Genomic DNA, 21,886 nt, shown 5'->3' on the forward strand with positions numbered 1-21,886 from the left:
AGATTGTCCAAGGTGCTCACCTCCTTTGGGGAGCCCTCCCAGATTGTCCAAGGTGCTTGAGGGAGGGAGGAATAGGTTGTTCTCCCGGCACCGGGCCTGCACTCCTGGGCAGACGCTGCGTGCCTGTCCTCAGGCGCGGCCCTGCTGCCACCCCCTCGGGGGCTCGGAGCGCGACAGCAGCTCAGGGACGCCTCCTACGCCCGGCACGGTGCACCCGGGCCCTGAGGTCCTGGCCGAAACGCGCCAAGTTGGGGGTAGGTGCAGCGCCCCCATACCCTTCCGATGCGCGCCCTGGCGACGGGAGGCGGGGCCGGGGGCGGGGCGCGAGCTGGCCGGGGCGGGGCCTACGGGGGGGCGGGACCGAGGCGTCCTATAAGCGGTGCTGAGGGGGGCGCGCGCCCGGCCACAGAGTGAGCGCGCAGCAGCGGCGGCAGCGGCGACCCCACCGCGCATCCGGCCAGGCCTCCGGCGCCCCGCGCCCCCCGCGCCCCTGCGCCCCCGCGCCCCGTTCTTCGCACCGAGGCCCCTCGGCCCGCCAGGCCCCCTTGCCGGCTGCCCGCCAGGCCCCGCGCCGGCCCGCCCGCCTCCCAGGACCGGCCCGCGCCCCGCAGGCCGCCCGCCGCCCGCGCCGCCATGGGAGTGGAAGGGTGCACCAAGTGCATCAAGTACCTGCTCTTCGTCTTCAATTTCGTCTTCTGGGTAAGGCCTGGGCCGGGGGTCAGGGCGGGAGGGGACGGGCACACACCCCACCTCGGGCAGGTCCCGCGGCCGCGTGCTAGGCCCCGCGGGCGCCCCGCGGGCCGCGAAGTTGTGGGGCCACCTGTGGGCTCCAGGAGCGGGGTGGGGGGTCGCCCGGGACCGCCGCGCCCCCCGACTTTGGGGCTGAGGGCTGCGAGCCGAGTTTTGGGGCCTCTGTGCGCGGGGGCCCAGCTCTGCGGCCGGGCCGGGGCCTCTGGGGGCCGCCGGGCAGTTCCCGCTAAGTGGTAGTGATGGGCGAGGTGGGCGCGGGCCGGGACCCGAGTACCCGGCCGCCTCTCAGCTGAGGAGGGGCCTGCGCGGGTCCCTGGCCGCGGATTCCGGACCTGCTGCTTCGCGGGGACGAAGGGGGGGCTCGCGGGCGGTTCTCCTGGCGCCCCGCCCCCATGAGCTCATCAAGGGCCGCCGCCCCTGGATGGTGGGGCGGGGGCGCACACTTTGCCCGAGGTTGGGGGCGATCCGCCTCACTCTGTCCCCAGCCCAGCTAACTCGCCAGTCTGCTGTCACCACCCGGGACCTTCCTGGGGGTCGCGCCTAAAAGGACGTCACCGCTGGGATGGCCCAAAAGCTGGGGTGTGCGCACCCTGGCTGTCCTGCCTGGGGGCGGATCTCCCTCTCCTCACCCAGACACGTTCCAGCCGAGGCCTCCTCCCAGAAGGGCTCTGGAGGCCTTGCAGGAGTGGGGTCCCGCGGTTCTGAGTTAGCACAAGGAAGAGAGTGGCACCAGGGGCCTGGAGTGGATGGCAGGGTCTGGGAGTGGGGCTGCTGCTTTGGAAAGAGGAGCCCCCACGCTGGGCATCTTTGGGTGCCAACGTGGGAGGAGGAGGGGGGAGGGTCTCCTGCTGAGAATGGCTTTCTCCTGACCGCAGTCTTTGCTGCTGGGAAGTGACTGATGGGCTTTCGCCTTTTGTTTCCATTTCCTGTCAGTGTTGGAATTGGGGAGGGGGTGGAAATCCCTTCTTGGCCTGGAAGGACTGGAGTGGGTGTCCATGACCGTGGCCTCCCCATGGCCACGCCCCTGGGCAGAGACTGCAAGCCCCTCCCCGTGTCCCCCCAGGCTGTCACCCCCTTCTCGTGGAAGACTCGGCTGATGTCCCAGTGGACCGAGTGTTTCTCAAGTTGAGGCAGGGAGGGCAAACTTTTAAAATGGCCCCTGGAGCCAGTGTGTGGGACCAGAGACATCTGTTTCCCATCTGGATGGCTGAGGATCCCAGTGCGGATCTGGGGCAGGGAGATTATTTGGAGGGGGAAGGACAGAGGCTGAACTGAACTCTCAGCTGGGAGAAGAGTGGGGCAGTCACATCCCACCTTCCCCAAGCCAGGCTGTTCTGCACAGTCTGCTTGGGACACTGGTGGGAGTCACTGTAGCCTTTGGCTCTGCCCTGGCAGTGGGGGCAGCGAGGCCATCTGGGAGGGGCTTGCCCTCCCCAGGCACAGCCCTGGCACCTCGGCCATTGCTTAGTGGTGGCCTGCTTCAGCCCAGGCATGTGGGAGAGGCACGGAACACAGGCTGTCCCCCTGCCGGCCCCTGGAGCCCCATCCCCTGATGAGGAGAGCGTGGGCCTGGGGGCAGGGGCTGAAGGGGAGTCAGGGAAGAGGACTTCTCTGGAGGTGGATTTTTGCTCTCTGGACGGTGCGTCACTGCTGGGTGAGTCCCTCCTGCCTGCCCAGGCTGAGAGGTCTCCCTGGCAGTCCCCCGGGAGTGTCGCCACAGCAGGCCTGGAAGTTTCCCAGGTTGCAGGGGTGGAGACCTGACGCATCCCAGGGATGCTTGTTATTAAGGCTCGAGGAAATGTCTCCAAGGCCTCACCACTCCTCTCCCCAGGGCCTGCTCCCTGCAAAGCATTGAGAACTGAGTCCGTTCACAGTCACTGTGGACCCACCCATCCATGGGGCTCTGTTGTAACCAGGAATGCCAGGCTGGGTGAGGTGAGGTTGGTGGGCACCACCCTGGTGGATCCCCCTCCACCCTGGTGTTGCAGGGTGTGTGGCTGAGAGCACAGTGCCATGGGCTTGGGCCTCCCTCAGTGGAGTCCCCACCACACTGCTCTGGTGCTGGGCCTTGGCCTCCCCCGTCTGCAGTGGGGGCCCTCAATGAGCCTGCCTCCTGGGGTTGGTGGTGGATTCACTGACATGCCTGAGTGTTGACAGGGGGCTTGGTACAGGAAGGGCTCAGGGTACAGGGGTTGGCCAAGGTTCCAAAGGGACCCCTGCCTCAGAGAACCCAGCCCGGGCAGGCAGGATGCGCAGTGGGGAAGGGGCTGCGGGAACCCTGCAGGGCCCAGAGGGACTCAGTGCAGTCCCGTGGGCTCAGGGGAGGCTGGTGGGGAGGAGGTTAACAATGCGTGTCCGGATGGGGCGCTTGTTAAAAGTTCCATTTTAGAGAGGAAAAAGGCCTTGCCTGTGGGAGAAGGCAGCTGGGGTAGCCTGACCTCTTTCACAGAAAGGAGCCCACACACACACGCACAGGCACTCACACACACGAATGTGCACACACCCTCACTCCCACCTGCACACACACTCACACTCTTGCTGTCTCACTTCCCAAGCCAAGGTGCGAGGGGGAAGGTCCGGGCAGCGTGCACCTGCGCCCTGACCACTTTGGGGGCCAGTGAGAACTGGTCTCCCTGGGTGCAGGGCTGGCCCAAGCAGGGAAGATATTGCAGACACCCTGGCCAAGCAGCATGGAAATCCTGTCCCTTGGGTGGGTCTGGGAGCCTCCATCAGAGGCGGCTGGCACCTGAGACCCACTGCTGCCAGGAGCAGGGCAAGAAAGCCTGTGTCCCGGGGCCGGGGACTGGCCCGTGGGAGCCTTGCCTTCCTCATCTGTGAAATGGATATAAGAGTCTTCTCCTCGGGGGCTGGCCAGGGAGCCCAGGAGAGGTGTCACCAGTCCCCGCAGGGAGAAGAGCTGTGTCTCTTGCCTGGGACTGGCTGCTCCCCCAACCTAACGCAGCTGGCGGCCACCTCCCAGTGGCAGGGCAGCCCAACCCGGCTGGGAAAGAGACTGATTGGAAGCCTCACTAACGGGTATTTCTCGCTTCCAGGCAGCACATGACTGTCACTTGGCAGGTCTGTCGCCGTCCTTCCGGGAGAGGGGCTGCAACCCTGGCAGGCGCTGTGGGGGAGGGGGGCTAGGACATCCTGTGCCTGGTTTCACCAAGTGGGTGTGTGGACTTTCCCTGGCTCCCCCAGGCTGTCTGACTGCACAGCTTTGGGGAAACAGTCACTGGGGCAAGCGGGCCGAGAGGAGGAAGTCTGTGGTTTGTCTCTGCTACACGCTGGCCCCAGTGAGGCTGTCCAGAAGTGCAGGGCACAGGGCGAAAAGGCAAGGAGGTGTGGGCCTACTTTCCTGGTCGCCCCTCTGGCTGGCTGCGGCTCTACCAGGGGCTGACATGTCACCCACCCTCCCTGAGGGCACCAGGGTGCATGCCCGAAAGCCCTCCATACTTTCCTGGGTTTGAGGGTCCTTCTCCTATACCTGCCCCAGCGCCCAGTTCAGCTCAACTTTCAGAAATCTGGTTCACCCCCAATCCTTATCTCATAACTGCTTCCAAGCCCAGACAGGGAGACAGACCCCAAACGATCCCCTACCCCTATTTCCGCACCTGAAATCCCACCATGGGAAGAGCTTTGCTCATAGAGTCAATAAGGCTTAGAGTCCAGGCACCTGTGCGAGGGAGCAGGTGGTCACCCTTGTGCCCGCTGCGGATTGGAGAGGACCCTGGGGATGGGGTGGGGCTGGGGCTGGGGAGGAGCCAGGTACCCTGCCCCTTGCTTGGGCCCCACCTCCCTGTGATCCAGGCTGGGCACGCTGTGGTGCTGGGTGGTCTTCCACCCCTGCAGGTGTCTGCCTTGTTCCCAGCACCCCTTTGGGCAAGAAGAACCAGGCTTACCCAGAAATGGGCTTCAGTGATCTCCACTTCCGAGTTGTCCCCAACCTGCCTGGTAGGACGCAGTGGCACCTGGTATGCTGGGCAGCCTTCCAGGAACCTCTGGACTTACTCAGTGTCCCCCAGCCCTGCACACACATTCTTTGTGTTTCTGGGCCCAAACTAAGCCCCCCAACCTGGGCTGCAGAGCAGGTGCTGAATCATGAGAGACCCTTGAGGGTCCTCCAGGTAGGCCCCCAGTGCTGGAGGAGTCCCCGCAGGCAGGGGGCCATGCCCAAGGGCATGGAAGGTCAGCTGGATCTCACTTTCGGGGCTGTAGGCGTCCTGTGCTAGCCGCCAATGCCATGGCCTTGGGATGGCCAGAATAAGGCAGCTGCTCCCCACTCCCCACACAAGGTCTTTGAGGGCTGCAGGCTCAAGGAGGTGCGGTAGGGCTGGGGGGCCAGGGGCGCAGAGCTCATAAGTGCCTCTCTCCCGGATGCGGGTGCCCTCGCAGGGGAGCTTCGAGAGTCCAGGTGTGAGATGCCAAATGCCAGGGGCCTGAGAGGAGGGAGCATCCAGCTTGGCCAGAGGCTGGTGGCTCACGTCCCTTCTTTCTGGAGCTGTGCCCTCCCGCTACATTTGGAAAGTGATTGCTTCCCTCTTCCTCAGCCCCTCGGGCTCCCAGTTATGGAAGTGGTGTGATTCAGAGAAGGTAAAGGATGGGAGGGAGAGGGCTGAGTGACGGGGACTCCCGCAGGGCGCCCTGTGCTGTGTTACATGGAGCTCCAGGATCAGGGCAGGCAGGGCAGCCTGGGGTCCTCACTTCTGTCCCCAGCCAGACCAGGCCCCTCACAGCCTGCCAGGAGCATGATATCCAGTGCGGTGCAGAACTAACCTCAAAGCTCAACCCCAGGTAACAGCGTGGATAAAACAGATGACAGGGCATGAGGCTCACCCCAGGACAGGTGAAGGACACAGGCTGATGGGGGCCCAGAACAGTCCTGATCCTGGAGCTCCTTTCTGAGTGGGACCCCAGGGGTTTCCGTGGGGCCATGGTTTGGGAAGCACAGACTCCAGCCCCCACCCCATCCTGGGCCCCTGGGAGCTCACCCTCTCACACAGTAGATGGGGCAGCCGCAGGCCACTCCTCCACCTGCCGGGGACTCGGCCTGACCTTGGGGCTGTGTGGAACAGTCTTTCCTTCTGTCCCCGAGAAGATGAAGGCAGCTCAAAGGAAGTCGTCCCCACTCTGCGGTGGGCAGGCTCCGAGCCTGGAGCCACCACACCGCCCCAGGCTTGCCCGGTGATTATCAGGCCCACTGGGCAATAAGGAAGCCACGGTTCCAGAGTGATGGCTTGAGAGGAGCCCTAGCTGAGTGGGGTGCCCCTGGGGTGGGTGGCCACACCCAGGTGGGAGCAGGTACTGGCTCTTGACCAGGCTGTGTTGGGCAGCCTGTCAGGTGCTGCTGGTGGCCAGAGACACCCTGAGCTGCCCTGGGCCCCTCTACCTGCTCTCTGGTCCTCTGCCTGAGGCCACCCATCTCCCACCTCCCATCACCCTCCCTCAGGGGCACTGGCCCACCCAGACCTTTTTCTTTGAAGCACACGGCCCTGGGGTTGCCAGCCACCCCACAGCCCCTTGCCTGGCTCTTCCCCAGTGGGTCACTGGGACTGTCTGTGTTGACACACCCTTCCTACAGGGGCCAGTGGGGTAGAGGAGCTTCCCAGAGCAGGGGTAGGCTTAGAGTGGAGCAAGGGACTTCCTGGCTTCCCTGCCTCGGGAACAGCTGGCCCTGGAAGGGGCTTGGTCCTTGGGGCACCAGTGCCCACCACCCCCGATGCCTGGGAGACACCAGCATCCTCTGAGCCTGTGCCCGTCCTCCTGGTCCCAAGGGAAATGACTCCTCACATCCCCCCAGCAGGCGGGGCCAGAAGGCCAGCATCCTCGCCTGACACCTATTTTTAGATGCTGAGACAGGCGGCTTCCTCGGGGCCAGGGCCCTGTGAATGGGGCTTCCTCTTCCTGGCCTAGGAGAGAATTCCTGCTCCTCTTCCCTCCATGCTGCCTTCCCGGCCCTGGAGGCCACAGTGGGGTCGGAGGGGCAGCTGCTCACCACCTAGGAGGGCCTGAGAGGGCCCCACGTCACCCAGGGAGGAGTCTGGCCCTGTCCCCAACCTCCACACCCAGGCCTGGTACTGCCCCTTCTTGGTGGGCAGAGAGTGAGGGGTTGGCCTGCAGAGACCCAGGCTGGAGGGGCCGTTCACCTCTGGCCCCCAGCGTCCCTTCCTGGAAGCACCTTGGCGAAACCACTCCCCTCCTTCACCCAGTATCTCCAGGGAGACTTCCTCCCTTCCTCCTACCTCAGGGCCTCACTGTCCTCCTGGAGAGGGTGTCTCAGGCCCCAGCACCTCCCAGTGGCTGAGCCAAATGGGGACTTCCCGGTGTGTTTCCCACATGTGCAGTCCCTGGGTGTGGGTGAGCAGGCACAGAGCCCGCAGCATGGCCCTGCCTGGTGGCCCCTTTCCCCAAGAGCATCAAGGGAGGGCCTGGGCTAGAGACACACAGACGCCTGGCCTCTGTGTAAAGGCGGGTGAGCTGATGTACCATCGTCCTCGTCCCCCACCGGGGTGCCTGGGCAGCACTTGGGGTGACCACTTGGCCCGTCTGGGTGGGGGTAAGGTATGGGTGCAGCGACCAGATCCCTGCCCCTTCCTGCAGCTGTGGGGGTGTGTGTGCTGGCGTGGAGAGCTCCCACCCGAAGTTCTGACTCCCGGCTGTCTGGGGCCTGCGGGGGCAGTGGGCAGCTGGCATGGGTAGGGGAGCTGCCCTCGGCCTGCCTGGGCAGCGCCTGCTGCCTTTTGCTCCCTTTCAGCTGCTTCTTGGAAACAGCGGACACGCTGGGCAGGAACCCAGTGTGCTTGGCAGCCCCCCTTTTGAAGTGGATTCTGTTATTTATTAATTCCCAGGAAGGAGAAAGAAACAATCCTTCATAGAGTTACAAACACTGCTTTCAGTAGCCTTGCAAGGAGCCCTCCAGGAACCCCACAGGTTACCTGGGCTCCATCCTGAGGGCCACCCTCCATCCCCAACCCCCAGCAGCGCATCTTGTGGGGTGGGGCGTCTCGGGAGGTGGGGCGCCTCGTGGGGTGGGGCGTCTCGTGGGGTGGGTCGTCTTGGGGAGTGGGTCGTCTTGGGGAGTGGGTCGTCTCGGGAGGTGGGGCGCCTGGGGAGGTGGGGCGCCTCGGGAGGTGGGGCGTCTCGGGAGGTGGGGCGTCTCGTGGGGTGGGGCGTCTCAGAGGTGGGGCATCTGGGGAGGTGGAGTGTCTTGGGGGGCGGGGAATCTCTGGGGCCGGGCTACTTGGGAGGCGGGAACATCATGAGGACAGGGCATCTCAGAAGCTGCGCCCCTCCGGAGGCTGGAGTATCTTAGGAGGTGGGAGCTGGTAGCAGAGAGGCGTCCCACAGGCAAGCTTTGAGCAGGGAGGCGCCTGTATGGATGTCTATGTGGGGAGAGGGATGACAGGAGGTCCAGATTCCAGCACTTATGAAACCTGTGTTGGAGAGCCGGGTGCTGATGTGCAGGCTGGGTTGTGTGGATGTCAGCGTCTGCACTTTTATTTCCTGGTTTGTAGACAAGGCAGAGAGAGGCTGAGATGGGCCTGAGGTCACCTAGGTGAAAGGCACTCAGCAGCCAGGGCCTTGGGCTGCCCTCTACCTCATCACCATGAAAGCGGGACTCTCTCTTTTAACTGACATCCCGGCTCCATAGTTACTCCAGTCGTAACTCTGATTGACCCTAAAACTGCACCTCTAAGGACACGGCTTCGGTGTTTCCCACGCTGCTGCTTGCCCCTGGGAAGCGCTGGCTCCGCCTCGGAAGAAGGTAGCACCAAGATGGCAGCCTGGGGCCTTCGGGGCCCAGAAGAAACACTGGCCCCCAGGAGTTCAGTCATCAGGGACTTGGGATGTGGGGGCTTTTCAAACAGCTTTATTTAGACGTGATTGACACACAGTAAATGCAGATGTTTAAAGGGAACCACTTGGTAAGTTTTGACAGATTTATAGCCCTGTTAAACCATCACCAACTCCCCAAGTGCCTCTGGGACCCTTGGGATCCCTGCTTCCTGCCCCTCCTCCCCGTCCCAGGGCAACCACAGGCCCTCACTGTGGGTGCACACAGCATGCATTTCAACAAGTGAACTCAGAAGGCCCTTGTGCACCGTTGCTGTTCTCCCTCTTTGGTTCAGCACAATTACCCAGAAACCCACCGTGCTGTGGCGTGCCCGTCGTCTCTGCACCCGTGCTGTGGCGTGCCCGTCGTCTCTGCACCCGTGCTGTGGCGTGCCCGTCGTCTGTTCCTTTTCATTGCGGAGCAGGGTTGCACCCACGTGTGCAAGGCCGCGATGGCTCCTGGGTCCACCCGTTCACCAGTCAGTGGGCATGTGGGTTGTTTCCGTTTGGGGCATTTATGAGAAACGCTGCTAGAACATTTGTGTGCAAGTCTTGTGTGAACCTAAGTTCATCTCTCTTGGATAAATACCTGGGCGTGGAGCAGCTGGGTCATGTGAATGTGGGTTTCACCACTTAAGCAGCAGTTTTACATAACTGCCAAACTGTTATTCAAGGTGGCTGGACCGTTTTACAGCCCCTGTTGCGTGCGCCCCAGTTGCCTCCCCCAGCAGCATGTGCTGTGGTTGGTCGTTTTCATGGCAGCCAATCCTCTGGGTGCGCTCAGGCCGTGGCTGTGGCTTGACCTGGGTTTCCTGGTCCCTAACGAGGTGGAGCATCTCTTTGTGTGCTTATTTGCTGTGTGTGTGTCTTCTATGGGGAAGGGTCTGTTCCTGTCTTTTGCCCATCTTGTAAAGCTTGGGTTGTTGGTTTGCTTGCTGTTGAGTTTGGAAAGGTCTGCATACGTTCAGGGCACAGGTCCTTTACCAGGCCCTGCCCCGTGTCTTTCGGAGAGCAGGTGGCTTCCGAGTTCCTGTCTCTGGGGAACTCTAGTCCTGCCACGTGGGGTCTGTTATGGGGCAGGGGCACCTCTGCCTTTCCCACCACGGGGCGTGGGGCTTTGGTGCTGCCATTGCCCTCCCTCGTAGGTGGCCCTAGGGGAGCCCCTCCGCCTCCGTTTCCTCATCCAGAAACTGGGGGTGACCATCACCACCATTGTTGTCACCTAGCTCCAGCTCGAGGTCCCTGCTGAAGGCCAGAGAGCTCAGCGTGGCCCCCTGTGGGTCCATGCTAGGGCTGGGAAGACCAAGGCCCAGGTGAGGCCTCTGCCCAGTGCCTGGCACTCCTTCCTGCCCCATTTTTCCACCCAGAGTGGCTCCCGACTGTTTCTGGTCGCCTCGGGGACAATTGAGGTGGGCAGGCTGGCGTCACCCCCATTTCCCGCTGTCCTACCCACCCCCTCCTGGCCCAGCTGTTCTGCCCTATTAAAAGTCACATGGGCCCTCGGGTCCTTCCTGCTGTTGACCCAGGCTCTTCCAGGCCCTGCAGGCCAGGACCAGCCTTCCCTGCAACCCTCAGCAGAGGCCTGGGGCCGGGGCTTGTCTGGGGGCAGCCTCCCCACACGCCCCTGGAGTCTGAAAAGAAGCTCCTTCCCAGAGCACAGCAAGAAGCTGCAGCATGGCCTGGAGTCCCACCGTTAGCAGGTTTGGGGTTTAGGCTAAGCTTTGCTGTCACTACCTTTCTGTTAGGATGTTGTGCCCATTAGATGGGGTCATCCCCTCAGTGCCCAGGCTAGAGGAGGGGTGGTCCCTGCCCAGCCAGGGAGGGCATGGGGTGGATCAGCCCCTATGGAGCAGCTTCCGAGCCAGGCACGGTTCCAGGATCAGCTCTGTTTTACAGAGGGGGACGCTGAGGCACAGGGAGCCCGGGGACCCTTCCAGCAGCCCCGCAGCTCCTGTGGCTGAGTCAGGGTTGGTCACCAGGTCTCTGTGGGGATGAGGCTCCCCCATCCACCTGCCCCACTCTGTCCTGGAACAGCTCTCAAAACAGTCTCTGGACCACAGTTTCCAAACAAAATAAGCAATGTTTTCAGAGGCCCGGAGGAAGCCAGAGTTACCACGGCAACTCTCGGCCTCACCACCTCCTCCCACCAGGCTGCAGATGGAGCCAGCTCAGGAGGGCTAAAGGGTGAGGACAGCCAGGCTCTCTGGGGCCATCCCCCAGCCCCCACCCTTCTTGCCTCTCCTGCACTGTCCACGACCCTCCCTGTGCTCCCACGGGTGTAATGGGCACAGAAGAACTAGGAGCTGTCTGTTCTTGCAGGATTCTGGAAGCCAGGGGCCCCTGACCTCCCTGGGGCCTTATCATGTGAGGGGCACACTTGGGGTCCCAGCTGCCAGATGGCGTCCAGTACTGCCCGCAGGTGCACGTCGGGCCCTCGGTGATTCTAACACACCTCCTACTCGGCAGGAAGAGCTTCAGTCTGGGGCCTGGGCAGGGGAAGTAGGCTGCCATCCTCTCTAAACCAGAGTATGAAAATTGAGTTGAAACTCCCATAGGAGGGCAGGAGGTACAGAAGAAGGTCTGAGAAACCACAGCGCAGGCTGTTGTGTCGGGTGCATGGAGAAGGTGCTCTGGCAGTCCTGCTACGGGGGACCATCACCAACCCCTTTGGGGTGAGAGCCCCATGAGTCAGGGTCTCGCTCTGTCACCAGGCTGGAGTGCAGCAGCATCGTGGTCACAGCTCACTGCAGCCTCCAACACCTGGGCCCACAGTCTGCCCACCTCAGCCTAGCAGGTGGCTGGGACCACAGGCATATGCCACCATGCCCAGCTAATTATTTTTACTTTTTGTAGAGATGGGGTCTTGATATGTTGCCCAGGCTGGTCTTAGACTCCTGGCCTCAAGCAGTCCTCCTACCTCGGCCTCCCAAAGCGCTGGGATTGCAGGCGTGAGCTACCACACCTGGATAATTTTTTTCTCGGAGACAGAGCCTTGCTCTGAGACCCAGGCTGGAGTGCGGTGGCATAATCATAGCTCACTGCAGCCTCAATCTCGTGAGCTTAAGGGATCCTCCCGCCTCAGCCTCCTAAGGTACTAGGATTGAAGGCACTTGCCACCACGCCCAGCCCCCTCTGGCCTTATTGTTTGTCAGGCCCAGCTTAGGTCCCAGGGGAGGGGAGGCAAGAGTGTGAGGGAAAGGGGGAAGAGGTATAGAGCCCTCAGCTCCTCCACCCACCCAAACCCTCACCAAGGCCCTAGACTGGCCTGCCCGGGGAGTCCTCAGGGCTTTCCTTGGGTATGGGCCATGGTACTGGGGCCGGAAGCTCACACTCTGCTGGGCACAGCCCCCTGCCCACCCCCACCTTGGGCCTTGCTTCCCTGGCAGGGTCATTGGAGCAGGAGTGGGGCTATCCAGGTGGTGGTCTTGGGTCCAGCTCCCGGTTTCTCCTTTTTTTTTTTTTTTTTTTTTTAAGCTTTCGGTTTCTCTTCTGCAGTTGACCGGCAGCCCTGCATCTGTGGTGGGGTCGGCGCCTGGTGCTGGTGAGGCAAGGCCTCAGCTGCTGGGACAGGACCTGCCTGGCACCCAGCTGGTGGCAGAGCCAAGCATTCCGACTCAGCTCTGGGAGCAGCTGCCTTCTGGGCTGACATTCTCCGCTGGAGAAGTTGTGCTCTCGTCGCCCCGGGTGCCCCCTCACCTGGCTGATTTCATCTTGTGTCCCCTGCCTCCTCCTCCAGGAAGCCCCCAGGGCCTGGCCCTTTGTGAGAGTGGCATGGAGGAGGAAGGCAGACTCGCCCAGGCCAATGGGAGCCGGATGGTGGCCACACTTGTGGGGCCCTGACCCCACAGGCTTCTTCAGCACACCCTGGCATGGGTGGTCCCTGCCTGAGTGCTGCACACGGCTGTCTGCCAGACTGGGTTTTAGGGGATTCTCGTACTGTCCTCCTGGGGCAGCAGGGGGTAAAACCTGACCCACCCAGACTGTCCAGCAACAAGGGCCTCCTGTTGTGGACCAGGGACCCTGGAACTGACTGTGTCCTAGGGATGCAGTGTCCCCAGGGACCCTGGAACTGCCTGTGTCCTAGGGATGCAGTGTCCCCAGTCTGCCGGAGGGTTGTGCGGCCATGTTTCCTGCCTGGGGCAGGAAGAAACCCCAGGAGGGGTCTGAAGGGGACCCAGTCCCCATCCCGTCTAGCAGGGAGGAGCATCTGCAAGAGGCGACCGACGGGTCCTGGAGGGGAGGAGGGTAGGGGCAGCAGGAGGCCGAGGGGTCCTGGAGTGGAGGGTAGGGGCAGCAGGACTCAGGGTCACTGGTCATTTATGGGGATCACATGGCCACAGTGTGCCCTGCATGGTGCTAGGCACGAGGGACAGAAGAAAAGCCTGTGTCCCCTCCCACCACCAGAGGGCTGGGCACTGCCCCTAGGGAGAGAGGAGGAGTTGGTGCGTGTGGAGGGGGGCCTAGGGCACGTGCCTGGCCTGGTCGGATGATCAGAGTGGGCTGAACTGAGCCTGGTCTGGGGCCCAGTCTCAAAGGTAGACCCCACCTGGCTAGAGTTGGTTGTGTGCACACAGGACAACCTGGCACTGAGGGCCTCTCCTCTCTGTGAGCCCCATCCCCGCCGGCCAGACTCCCAGCACAGCCCCCTTCCTGCCCCAGCTGCTGAGCGGCAGTGCTGGGCCGGCTTCTGTGCACCCCTTCCCCCAGCACATCTTGGAAACCACAGCAGCTTCCTTCCTCCCAAGTTTCCCTTCCCAGGGCTGATGGCAGCAGGGATGTATCCCACAAACCCCGCAGGCCCTGGTGCCTACAGCTTGGCCTGGTAACATCAAATCCTACTCCCTCCTCCTGGCAGCAAAGATGGGGTGGTCCGCCCCAGAGTTTTCAGCACCCCCAGACAGACGCAGTGCCCCAACGAGCTCAGAACTCTTGGGGTGGTGCCACATCCTTGCAGGAGGGTGTGGTGGTCCTGGGATGCTCAGGTCCTGGTATCTCCTCTGGCCAGATACAGAAAGTGAAACTACAGGGTGTCCAATTAACCTTGAACTTCAGATAAACACCAGATTATTTTTTTGTATGTCCCATGCAATATTTGGGACACACTTATCCTAAAGAAGTATTCCGTTTTCATCCGAGAGGCAGATTGAACCGGCATCCCATGTCTTCCTGGCAGTCCTGTGCTGGAGTCGCACTCCACAGGTGCAGGGCAGAGCCAGGCTCCAAGAAGATGGCGGCCAAAGCACCTGCCTCATGCTTCCTGACTCCCGGGGCTCCTCGGGGCATTGCGAAAACCAGGGCAGCAGAGCTGACACCTGGTCCCTGCTCGGGAGCCAGTGGGTGGCTCAGCAAGGCAGGAGGCTGCTCAGGCTGCGCATGTGGGGCAGGCGCAGCCTTCTTGGTACATGTGACACCGTTCCCGCTCTTTCCCAGCTGGCCGGAGGCGTGATCCTGGGTGTAGCTTTGTGGCTCCGTCATGACCCGCAGACCACCAACCTCCTGTATCTGGAGCTGGGAGACAAGCCTGCGCCCAACACCTTCTACGTAGGTGAGTGCACATGTGGCTGCAGACGCATTCAGGGAGGGCTTCCAGGAGGAGGCAGGGCCTAGCCTTTTGGGTGAGAACTTGGAGGGTGAAAGGCAGTCGGGCATGGCATGTCTAGGCAGGGAGGCGGCCCTGGAAAGGGCTCTGGGCACAAGGGTTGAAGTGGAGGTGGGCCTGTGGCCTGCTGGCTCCTCTGGCCTGAGCCAGGGCAGGGGGTGGCAGCCAGGCCCGGGCAGGGACTATGTCGAGAGCTTGCTTATTTTAAGTGTGGGGTTATTTCAGGGGAGGCTCCTGGGGAAGGGTGGGGCTGGATGCCTGGGCTTCACTGAGCCTGGGAGGGAGGGAGGGATGGAGCTCAAGGGATGGAACCCAGTGAGGGGTGGAGAGGGGGCAGGGGAGGGGTGGAGAGGGGGCAGGGCAGGGGTGGAGAGGGGGCAGGGGAGGGGTGGAGAGGGGTAGAGACACCCCAGAGGCTGGTGTGACTCAGCTGCCTCTGCAGGCAGCTGCACCTTGCGGCCTTATTAGGCTGCGTTTGGGGGACTGGGCTGCCCTCCCCACCCCCAGGAGCAGAAGTGATGGAGGAGGAGGCGGGGAGGGGCAAGGCCCGGAGCAGGAAGAGGACCATCTCACAGGTGCAGAGCAGCACCCCTCCTCCTGGTACCCCTGGCAGGGCTGGTGCTGGTGGGGCTCTGGAGCATTTGTTGAGATGCTTCTGTCCTGTAGAAGAGGCCTCTGGGATGGCCCTCTTGCCCTCACAAGCTGAGGGGTGGGTGGGGTGGGCAGCCTGTGTGTCCCCAGTCTTCAGGGCTTCCCTCAGCCAGCAGGTGCCCCCAGGCCTGGAGCTGTAGGGCCAGGCCCCCCACCAGTTACGGAGGCTGCTTGGCTTGGTTGCTGAACCAGGGCCCCAGGAGGCCCGAAATGGCCCCACACCTGCACCATTCCGCCTCTGTGCAGTCACCCCAGGGCCAGGTGAGGGCCCTGGCCACACGGCGTGCCCGTTCCTTCTTCCCCATACCCTGCTCATGGGTCAGATGGCTGGTGCTGGGGTCCAGACAGTGTCAACAGGGACAGTCCCTGTCCTCCCCAGAGACAGAAGCCTGTGGCCCACAGAGGGTTTCTGGGCCCAGCCGATCCTGGGGAGGGTCCCGTGACCCTGCCCATAGGTTCCTGGCCTCTCTCGGGGCCGTGGTGCCCTCACAGGTATGTGTCAGGAGAACGGGAAAGGCTGCTTGTCCCGGGGCTCGTGTGGAGACACCCCCTGCACGCAGCTGGGGTGCTCCTGCCCGTGTCCTCAGAAGCACTCGGCTTAGCTTTGCCCGTGTGCCTGGGCTGTGGGCAACAAAGCCTGGCCAGCATCCTCCGATCTCCGAGGGTGCATCTCTTCTGGGAGGCCCCTCCCGGGTCTCTTCCTTCCCGCTCCCCAGATCATTAGGGCTATTTGGGGTCCAGAAGGTCCTCCCAGCCATCCTGGGCCTTGTCCTCCAGGGCCACCAGTCCAGCCAGTGACAACCACAGCATCCCTGGCCTAGAACGAGGCTGCCCCCAGCACATTCCTCGTACTCCTGTCCAGGGACAGGAGGGAGCTGCCCCCCTTCTCCAGGACCTGGGGCCAGTGGGTGTGAGGCAGGTGTTCCTGGAAGGGGTCACTCTCCAGGCACCCAATGACCAAGCCTTGTGGCTAGAGCAGCTCCCACTGCTCGGCCGGCATCCGGCCCTGTGTGGCCGGAGAGGAGCTGAAGGGTTGCTAAGCTTCGGGCTGGGGCGAGGACGGGACACCTCAGAGAAGTATGGGAGGCCTCCTTCCTGTGCTCCACTCTCGGCAGAAGCAGAGGTCACAGGCTGTGCTGAGGCCCCATGGGGCAGTGGTGCTGCCTCCACAGTGCCAGGGCGAGGCTGGTGTTGGAAGCCAGGGTCTGACCCGCATGGTGTCACTGTGGTCACATCAGAGCTCCAGCCCCAGAGCTGCCCACCCTCGGTCCTTGGCTGTGGTTTCCCTGGGCTGGAGGAGCCTGCTGTTTTGTTGGCCACACGACCACAGGACCTGTCACCTCTGACATGGGCTCTGCCTGGGTCCCCACTGGACGGAGACCCCTTGGAGCTCCTTTGGCCATCAAGTCCTTGCCCATCCCAGAACTGGCCTTCTGGAGCCTCGTGTCCCTGATGTGGGCCGGACCCTGCCAAGGGCTTTTTTTTCCAGCGCTGGGAACAGGGCGGGTTTGCTGGGCTCACTCCCCTCAGAGACGCTGCAGGTGCGGTGGGTTAGGCCTGAGGGCTTTAGAGAGGAGCCTGGGGCGGGGCTGGGGCCTGGCAGGGGGTCTGGCAGCCCTGGGCCTCCCACCTCCTGTCAGGACCAAAAAAAGGCAATGCGCCCCTCCTAACCTGCACCCCTGAGTGAATCCAACCTTGCAACCCAGGAATGTCAGGACCTGAGGGAGGGAGACCTGACTCCTGGGCACTGTGCCCGTCAGGAGGTGGCCACCTGCAGGCATTGGAGGGGAGGGAGACCTGGCTCCTGGGCACTGTGCCCGTCAGGAGGTGGCCACCTGCAGCATTGCTGGCAGAGGTTTCATCTGATCAGGCAGGAGGCTGGGTGGCCAAGCCCTAGAGCTGGGTGTGTTCTCTGCCTGGCGGTGAGTCCTGCCCCAGGCACCTTCTCCCGTGGACTGGCTCGGCAGGGACAATGGGCCTAGCTGTGAGGAGGGGGCCTGGGCTGCCTTCTACATTGCCGCAGCGACAGGGGACAGCCCTGCCTGCTGAGGGATAGGGGAATGGGCAGGCACTGAGAGACACTAACAGCTGTCCCGAGGGTACAGGCCCTGTCTGGGTGGCCAGGCCCATGTCTCGGGCCCACAGTGTGCCCCCCACCCTTGGACGGCGCCTTCTCCCTCCCCAGGTGTGTGCTGCCCAGCCAGGGGCCGTGGGGGAGCTCGGGAGGGCTGGCCTACATGTCCTGGTCCAGCTGTCCCAGGTGGGGTGCTGGGCTTCAGCCCTCAGCCCAGGGCCTAGGAAGCCAACTTAATCCGCCCGCACAGCAGCCAGGTTCAAACGCAGGTCCCATAACTGAAGTGCTGCTGTGCAGCCAAGATAGGGGGCAGGAGCCAGCAGGGCCCCCCCGCCCTCCTCTCGCACCACACTGGGGAGGCAGCATTGGTTCTGGTTCTGGTTCCTGGGCTGCCCCCTCAACCCCGGCCTACAGTGGGGCCCACCCTGTGCCTTCTGATGCCACTCCTTCCCCACGCGGAGTCCCAGAGGCTTTGGGAGTGGGTGCAGGTGGTGGGTGGCGGGTGGCAAGTGCAGGCGGTGCGTGGTGGGTGTGGCAGGTGGCGGGCTGTGGGCCACACTATAGGTGTCATCCCTTCGAAGCGCCAGCACTCAGAGCACTCACGAGGTGCACAGTCCCCACGTGGCCTCCTCAGTCTCCGTCCTGTGTCATGGGAGAGGTAACTGAGGCACAGAGAACTCACCAGGCCAGGCTGGGATGTGGGGTCCCTCGCTGCTCATCCCTGGCCATCAGCAACCCCACATCTTCCCAGCTGGGCGGCCCGTGGTGGAGTTGGCACCCAGGACCCTCCGGGGTCTCGGGCTGTGACGAGCGTGCAGGCGCCCACCCGGTGTCTCTCTCCCCGCAAGGCATCTACATCCTCATCGCTGTGGGCGCTGTGATGATGTTCGTTGGCTTCCTGGGCTGCTACGGGGCCATCCAGGAATCCCAGTGCCTACTGGGGACGGTAAGGCAGGGAGGACTGGGAATTCGTGTCCCAGGCTGCAGACGCCTGGGCCCGGGAGGGGCTGGGGGCTGCGTCTAGCCCTGAGGAGGGGCCAGAGCTGGTGCTCAGGGCGGAACCTAGAGTTCTGGGGGAGGTGGCTCCTGTGCCCTGGTTTTCCTGTTTGGTTTTTAAATTAAATCCCATCATGCTTGATCTCCATCGTGGCCAGTTCCTACGTGACCGCTTTTCTTTGTCAAAAAATAGCCACAAATACAACAGGGAGCAAGCCTTAGCTCTGAGGCGAGCCTCAGCGTCCCGGGCACACCGCCCCCAGTGGGATGCCTAGGCCTGGCTGTGCCATCCAGGGCCTGGCCAGTCCAGGAAGAGGGAGCCTGTGCCCATTGTCTCCAGTGGGGTAAACTGAGGCACATCCCATGGCTCCCCCTTCCTGTGGGGAGCAGGAGCAAGAGGGTGGGGAAGACCAGTCAGGGGTCATGCTGCTGCACACGCCTCCCTGGGGGCTGCAGACATCCTGGACTCACCAGCCTGTGACCCCACCCCTCGCGCCCTGCCCCATCCACCCCGTCCTGCGGAGCCTGGTGCCGCGTGGGGACATCGTGGCTTTGACGGCTCCTTCCTGGACTGAGTCTTAGGCCCTGTGCCTCAGGGCTCGACACAAGCTGCTCGCTTCTGGTCAAGTCATGGGCTGGTAACTCCCACTAGCCCCTCACACACACACCTGCTGGGCACCTGGGTGTGTGTCCTGGGGCCCTTCCCACAGCCTGCCCTCTTTCCTCCCTCTGGCCACTGCCTGGCTCCAGTTCTTCACCTGCCTGGTCATCCTGTTTGCCTGTGAGGTGGCGGCCGGCATCTGGGGCTTTGTCAACAAGGACCAGGTGAGCCTGGGTGTGTGGGTGTGCCCCTCACCCGCTACACCTCCCCTGTCGCAGTGGGATGGGTGAGGGGGGCACCCTCCTCCCCTGTCGTGGGTGGGGTGGGTGAGGAGGGCACCCTCCTCTCCTGTGGCGGGTGGGGCGGGTGAGGGGCACCCTCCTCTCCTGTCACGGGTGGGGGTTGGGCTGACCCATGGTTTGTGGGAGCTCTTTGGGCTCCTCCTGGGTCCCCCTTGCTAGGAGGATCTCCAGGGCTTTCTGGAGGAGGCAGCATTGGGGCTGAGCACAAGGCCAACCTCCCATTCCCAGCACCCCTGGGGCAGCTGAGAGTGCAGAGTCCTTGTTCTCTGGGGTCTGGCCTCGAAGCCACCCTGCCCAGGGAGAGCCTGGGAAAAGTGCGTCCGCTTGGGGCGGGGTGGGGTGGGGGCAAGGTGGGGGAGGTCCCCCCTGTGCATGTGACCGCACCCCTCCCCCAGATCGCCAAGGATGTGAAGCAGTTCTATGACCAGGCCCTACAGCAGGCCGTGGTGGACGACGATGCCAACAACGCCAAGGCCGTGGTGAAGACCTTCCATGAGACGGTGCGGCCCGCGGGGGCGAGGGCAGGGAGCAGGGCCGCGGGAACCCGGCTGGGGAGTCTCGTCCTGGACAAATCCTGCCTCCGCCCAGACCTCAGGAGCAGGAGGTGCCCTTGGGACCTCCAGGACCCCTGGGCTCAAGTGGTCCTCGGGTGGGAACCTAGTGGGCCAGGCTGGCCCAGGGTGTGGAAAGCTCTGAGCAGCGCAGCTGAGGAGGAAGAAGGCTGGCCCCTGGATGCGTTCTGCAGTGGGGAGCACTGCATACCCCTGGCCGCCTCCCCGTGGGTTCCCCAGAGCCACCATCCCCCAGCCACGTCCAGGGCTGACCTCGCACCCCCACTCTCTGCAGCTTGACTGCTGTGGCTCCAGCACGCTGACCGGTCTGACCACCTCAGTGCTCAAGAACAATCTGTGTCCCTCGGGCAGCAACATCATCAGCAACCTCCTCAAGGTGCGCGAGGCCGCTGGGGCCACGCCTGATCCCCTCGTGCCGCCCAGCCCCTGGGTGGGGTCGGCAGGTCACACGGCAGCCCCACGGGGAGCGACCATGCTGGGTGGCGTGGCCCCTGCCAGGGCTGCTCTGCTGGGAGGGTCAGGGTGGGACTGCATCTGGCCCACGAGGAAGGCAGGTGCCCTGCGCTGCGCATGCCGGGTGAAGAAGGTGGAGGCTCTGGGGGCGGGAACTCACCTGCACCCCCAGCTCCGCGTGTGCACTCGTGGGTGTGGACGCCCCTGACAGCCCGTAGCTGGCAGGGCCTGCAGGCCATATAGTGCCCTGTGGAAGTTCCTTGCTGAGGCCTCAGTGAAAGTCGTCAGTGGGTGCACATCAGTGATGCTGTAGGGGTCTAGTGACACCAATGATCGTGATCTCAGGGGAAAACGGCACAGTGTGTCCCAGGCATTTCGTGTTTACGTTAAAAAGAGTGGAAAACAGAAAGCCGGCAGAGGCCGGGCCGCTGCACCCACCTGTTCCGAGGCGGTGGGGGGTGGGGGCCTGTTTCCAGGATTCCCCTCTGCACTTTCTGTGGTGACCATGGATTACTAAGTGACAACAGGGAGCCGGAAGCCGAGGCCTGGCCCCTGACCACACGCGCCTGGCCCCCTGCAGAAGGACTGCCACCAGAAGATCGATGACCTCTTCTCCGGAAAGCTGTACCTCATCGGCATTGCTGCCATTGTGGTCGCCGTGATCATGGTGAGTGGGCGGGGGTGGAGGGCCTGCTCTCTGGGCTGCCCCTTCCGCAGGGCCCCATGCTGACCGCACCCCCCACCACCCTCCCGCAGATCTTCGAGATGATCCTGAGCATGGTGCTGTGCTGTGGCATCCGGAACAGCTCCGTGTACTGAGGCCCCGCAGCTCTGGCCGCAGGGACCTGTGCAGTGCCCCCCCGAGTGACCCGGACACTTCTGAGGGGGCCATCACCGCCTGTGTATATAACGTTTCCGGTATTACTCTGCTACACGTAGCCTTTTTACTTTTGAGGTTTTTTGTTCTGAACTTTCCTGTTACCTTTTCAGGGCTGACGTCACATGTAGGTGGCGTGTGTGAGTGGAGACGGGCCTGGGCCTTGGGGACTGGAGGGCAGGGGTCCTTCTGCCCCTGGGGTCCCAGGGAGTTCTGCCTGCTCAGCCAGGCCCCGCCTGGGAGCCACTTGCCCAGAGACTCAGCTTGGCCGACCTGGGGGGCTGTGTCCACCCAGCCCGCCCGTCCTGTGGGCTGCACAGCTCACCTTGTTCCCTCCTGCCCCGGTTCGAGAGCCGAGTCTATGGGCACTCTCTGCCTTCATGCACCTGTCCTTTCTAACAGTCACCTCCAACTGTAATCACAACATCCTGAATCCATCATTTAATAAAGAAGGAACATCAGGCATGCCACCAGGCCTGTCCAGCCCCTCAGTGCCAGTGGCGTCTGAGACCTCAGGGTTGGCCAGAGGGCAGGGGAGTCCGGCACGGGTGGGGCTTGGCTCTGTGGACTGTGGGGGCTCCAGGGTGAGGGGGTGGGTTGGGATCCCTGGTATTCACAAAAGGAGTCACTCTGTAAAATTTGTGGAATTATTTATTCTGAGCCAAATAAGAGCACCTGTGGCCTCTGACACAGCCCCGGGAGGTCCTGAGAACTGGTGCCCAAGGTAGTCCGGCTACTTGAATTTATACATTTTAGGGACATAAGACATCAATCAATACATCTAAGATGTATGTTGGTTTAGTCAGAAAGGTGGGACGATTTGAAGGGGAGGGACTTTCAGGTCATAGGCAGATTAAAAGATGTTCTGATTAACAATTGGTTGAGTTTATCTAAAGACCTGAAATCAATAGAATGGACTGTCTGGGTTAAGAGAAGGAGTTGTGGAGACCAAGATTCTTATTATGCGGATGAAGCCTCCAGGTTGTAAATGTTTCTTACCAGACTTAAAAAGGTGCCAGAATCTTAGTTAATTATCTCCTGGATCAGGAAATAGACCCTGAAAGGGAGGAGGATTCTCTATTGAATGTAGATTTTCCCAAGAGACAGCTTTGCAGGGCCATTTCAAAATACATCAGAGAAATATATTTTGGGGTAAAATACTTTGATTTCTTTCAGGG

At 62.5% G+C, this 21,886-nt stretch overlaps 1 protein-coding gene across 1 annotated transcript; it reads left to right on the top strand.

The window, feature by feature from the left end:
* The first annotated feature begins 413 nt into the window (after positions 1 to 413).
* On the top strand, positions 414 to 21,182 carry CD81 (CD81 molecule). Its single transcript, XM_030917353.1, has 8 exons — positions 414 to 699; positions 14,014 to 14,128; positions 17,756 to 17,853; positions 18,654 to 18,728; positions 19,202 to 19,306; positions 19,653 to 19,754; positions 20,412 to 20,498; positions 20,588 to 21,182. The coding sequence occupies exons 1-8, from the start codon at positions 634 to 636 to the stop codon at positions 20,648 to 20,650; spliced, it is 711 nt and encodes a 236-aa protein (XP_030773213.1). The 5' UTR covers positions 414 to 633; the 3' UTR covers positions 20,651 to 21,182.
* Positions 21,183 to 21,886: the final 704 nt, after the last annotated feature.

Source organism: Rhinopithecus roxellana, chromosome 15 (genome assembly GCF_007565055.1).
Source record: "Rhinopithecus roxellana isolate Shanxi Qingling chromosome 15, ASM756505v1, whole genome shotgun sequence".
NCBI classification, from domain to species: domain Eukaryota; kingdom Metazoa; phylum Chordata; class Mammalia; order Primates; family Cercopithecidae; genus Rhinopithecus; species Rhinopithecus roxellana.

Excerpts from the sequence above, each read along its gene's own strand:
- CD81 (XM_030917353.1), top strand. The coding sequence starts at position 634 with ATGGGAGTGGAAGGGTGCACCAAGTGCATCAAGTACCTGCTCTTCGTC. Across the intron at positions 700-14,013 it reads TCTTCAATTTCGTCTTCTGG|CTGGCCGGAGGCGTGATCCT; the intron begins GTAAGGCCTGGG and ends GCTCTTTCCCAG. Across the intron at positions 19,307-19,652 it reads TGAAGACCTTCCATGAGACG|CTTGACTGCTGTGGCTCCAG; the intron begins GTGCGGCCCGCG and ends CACTCTCTGCAG.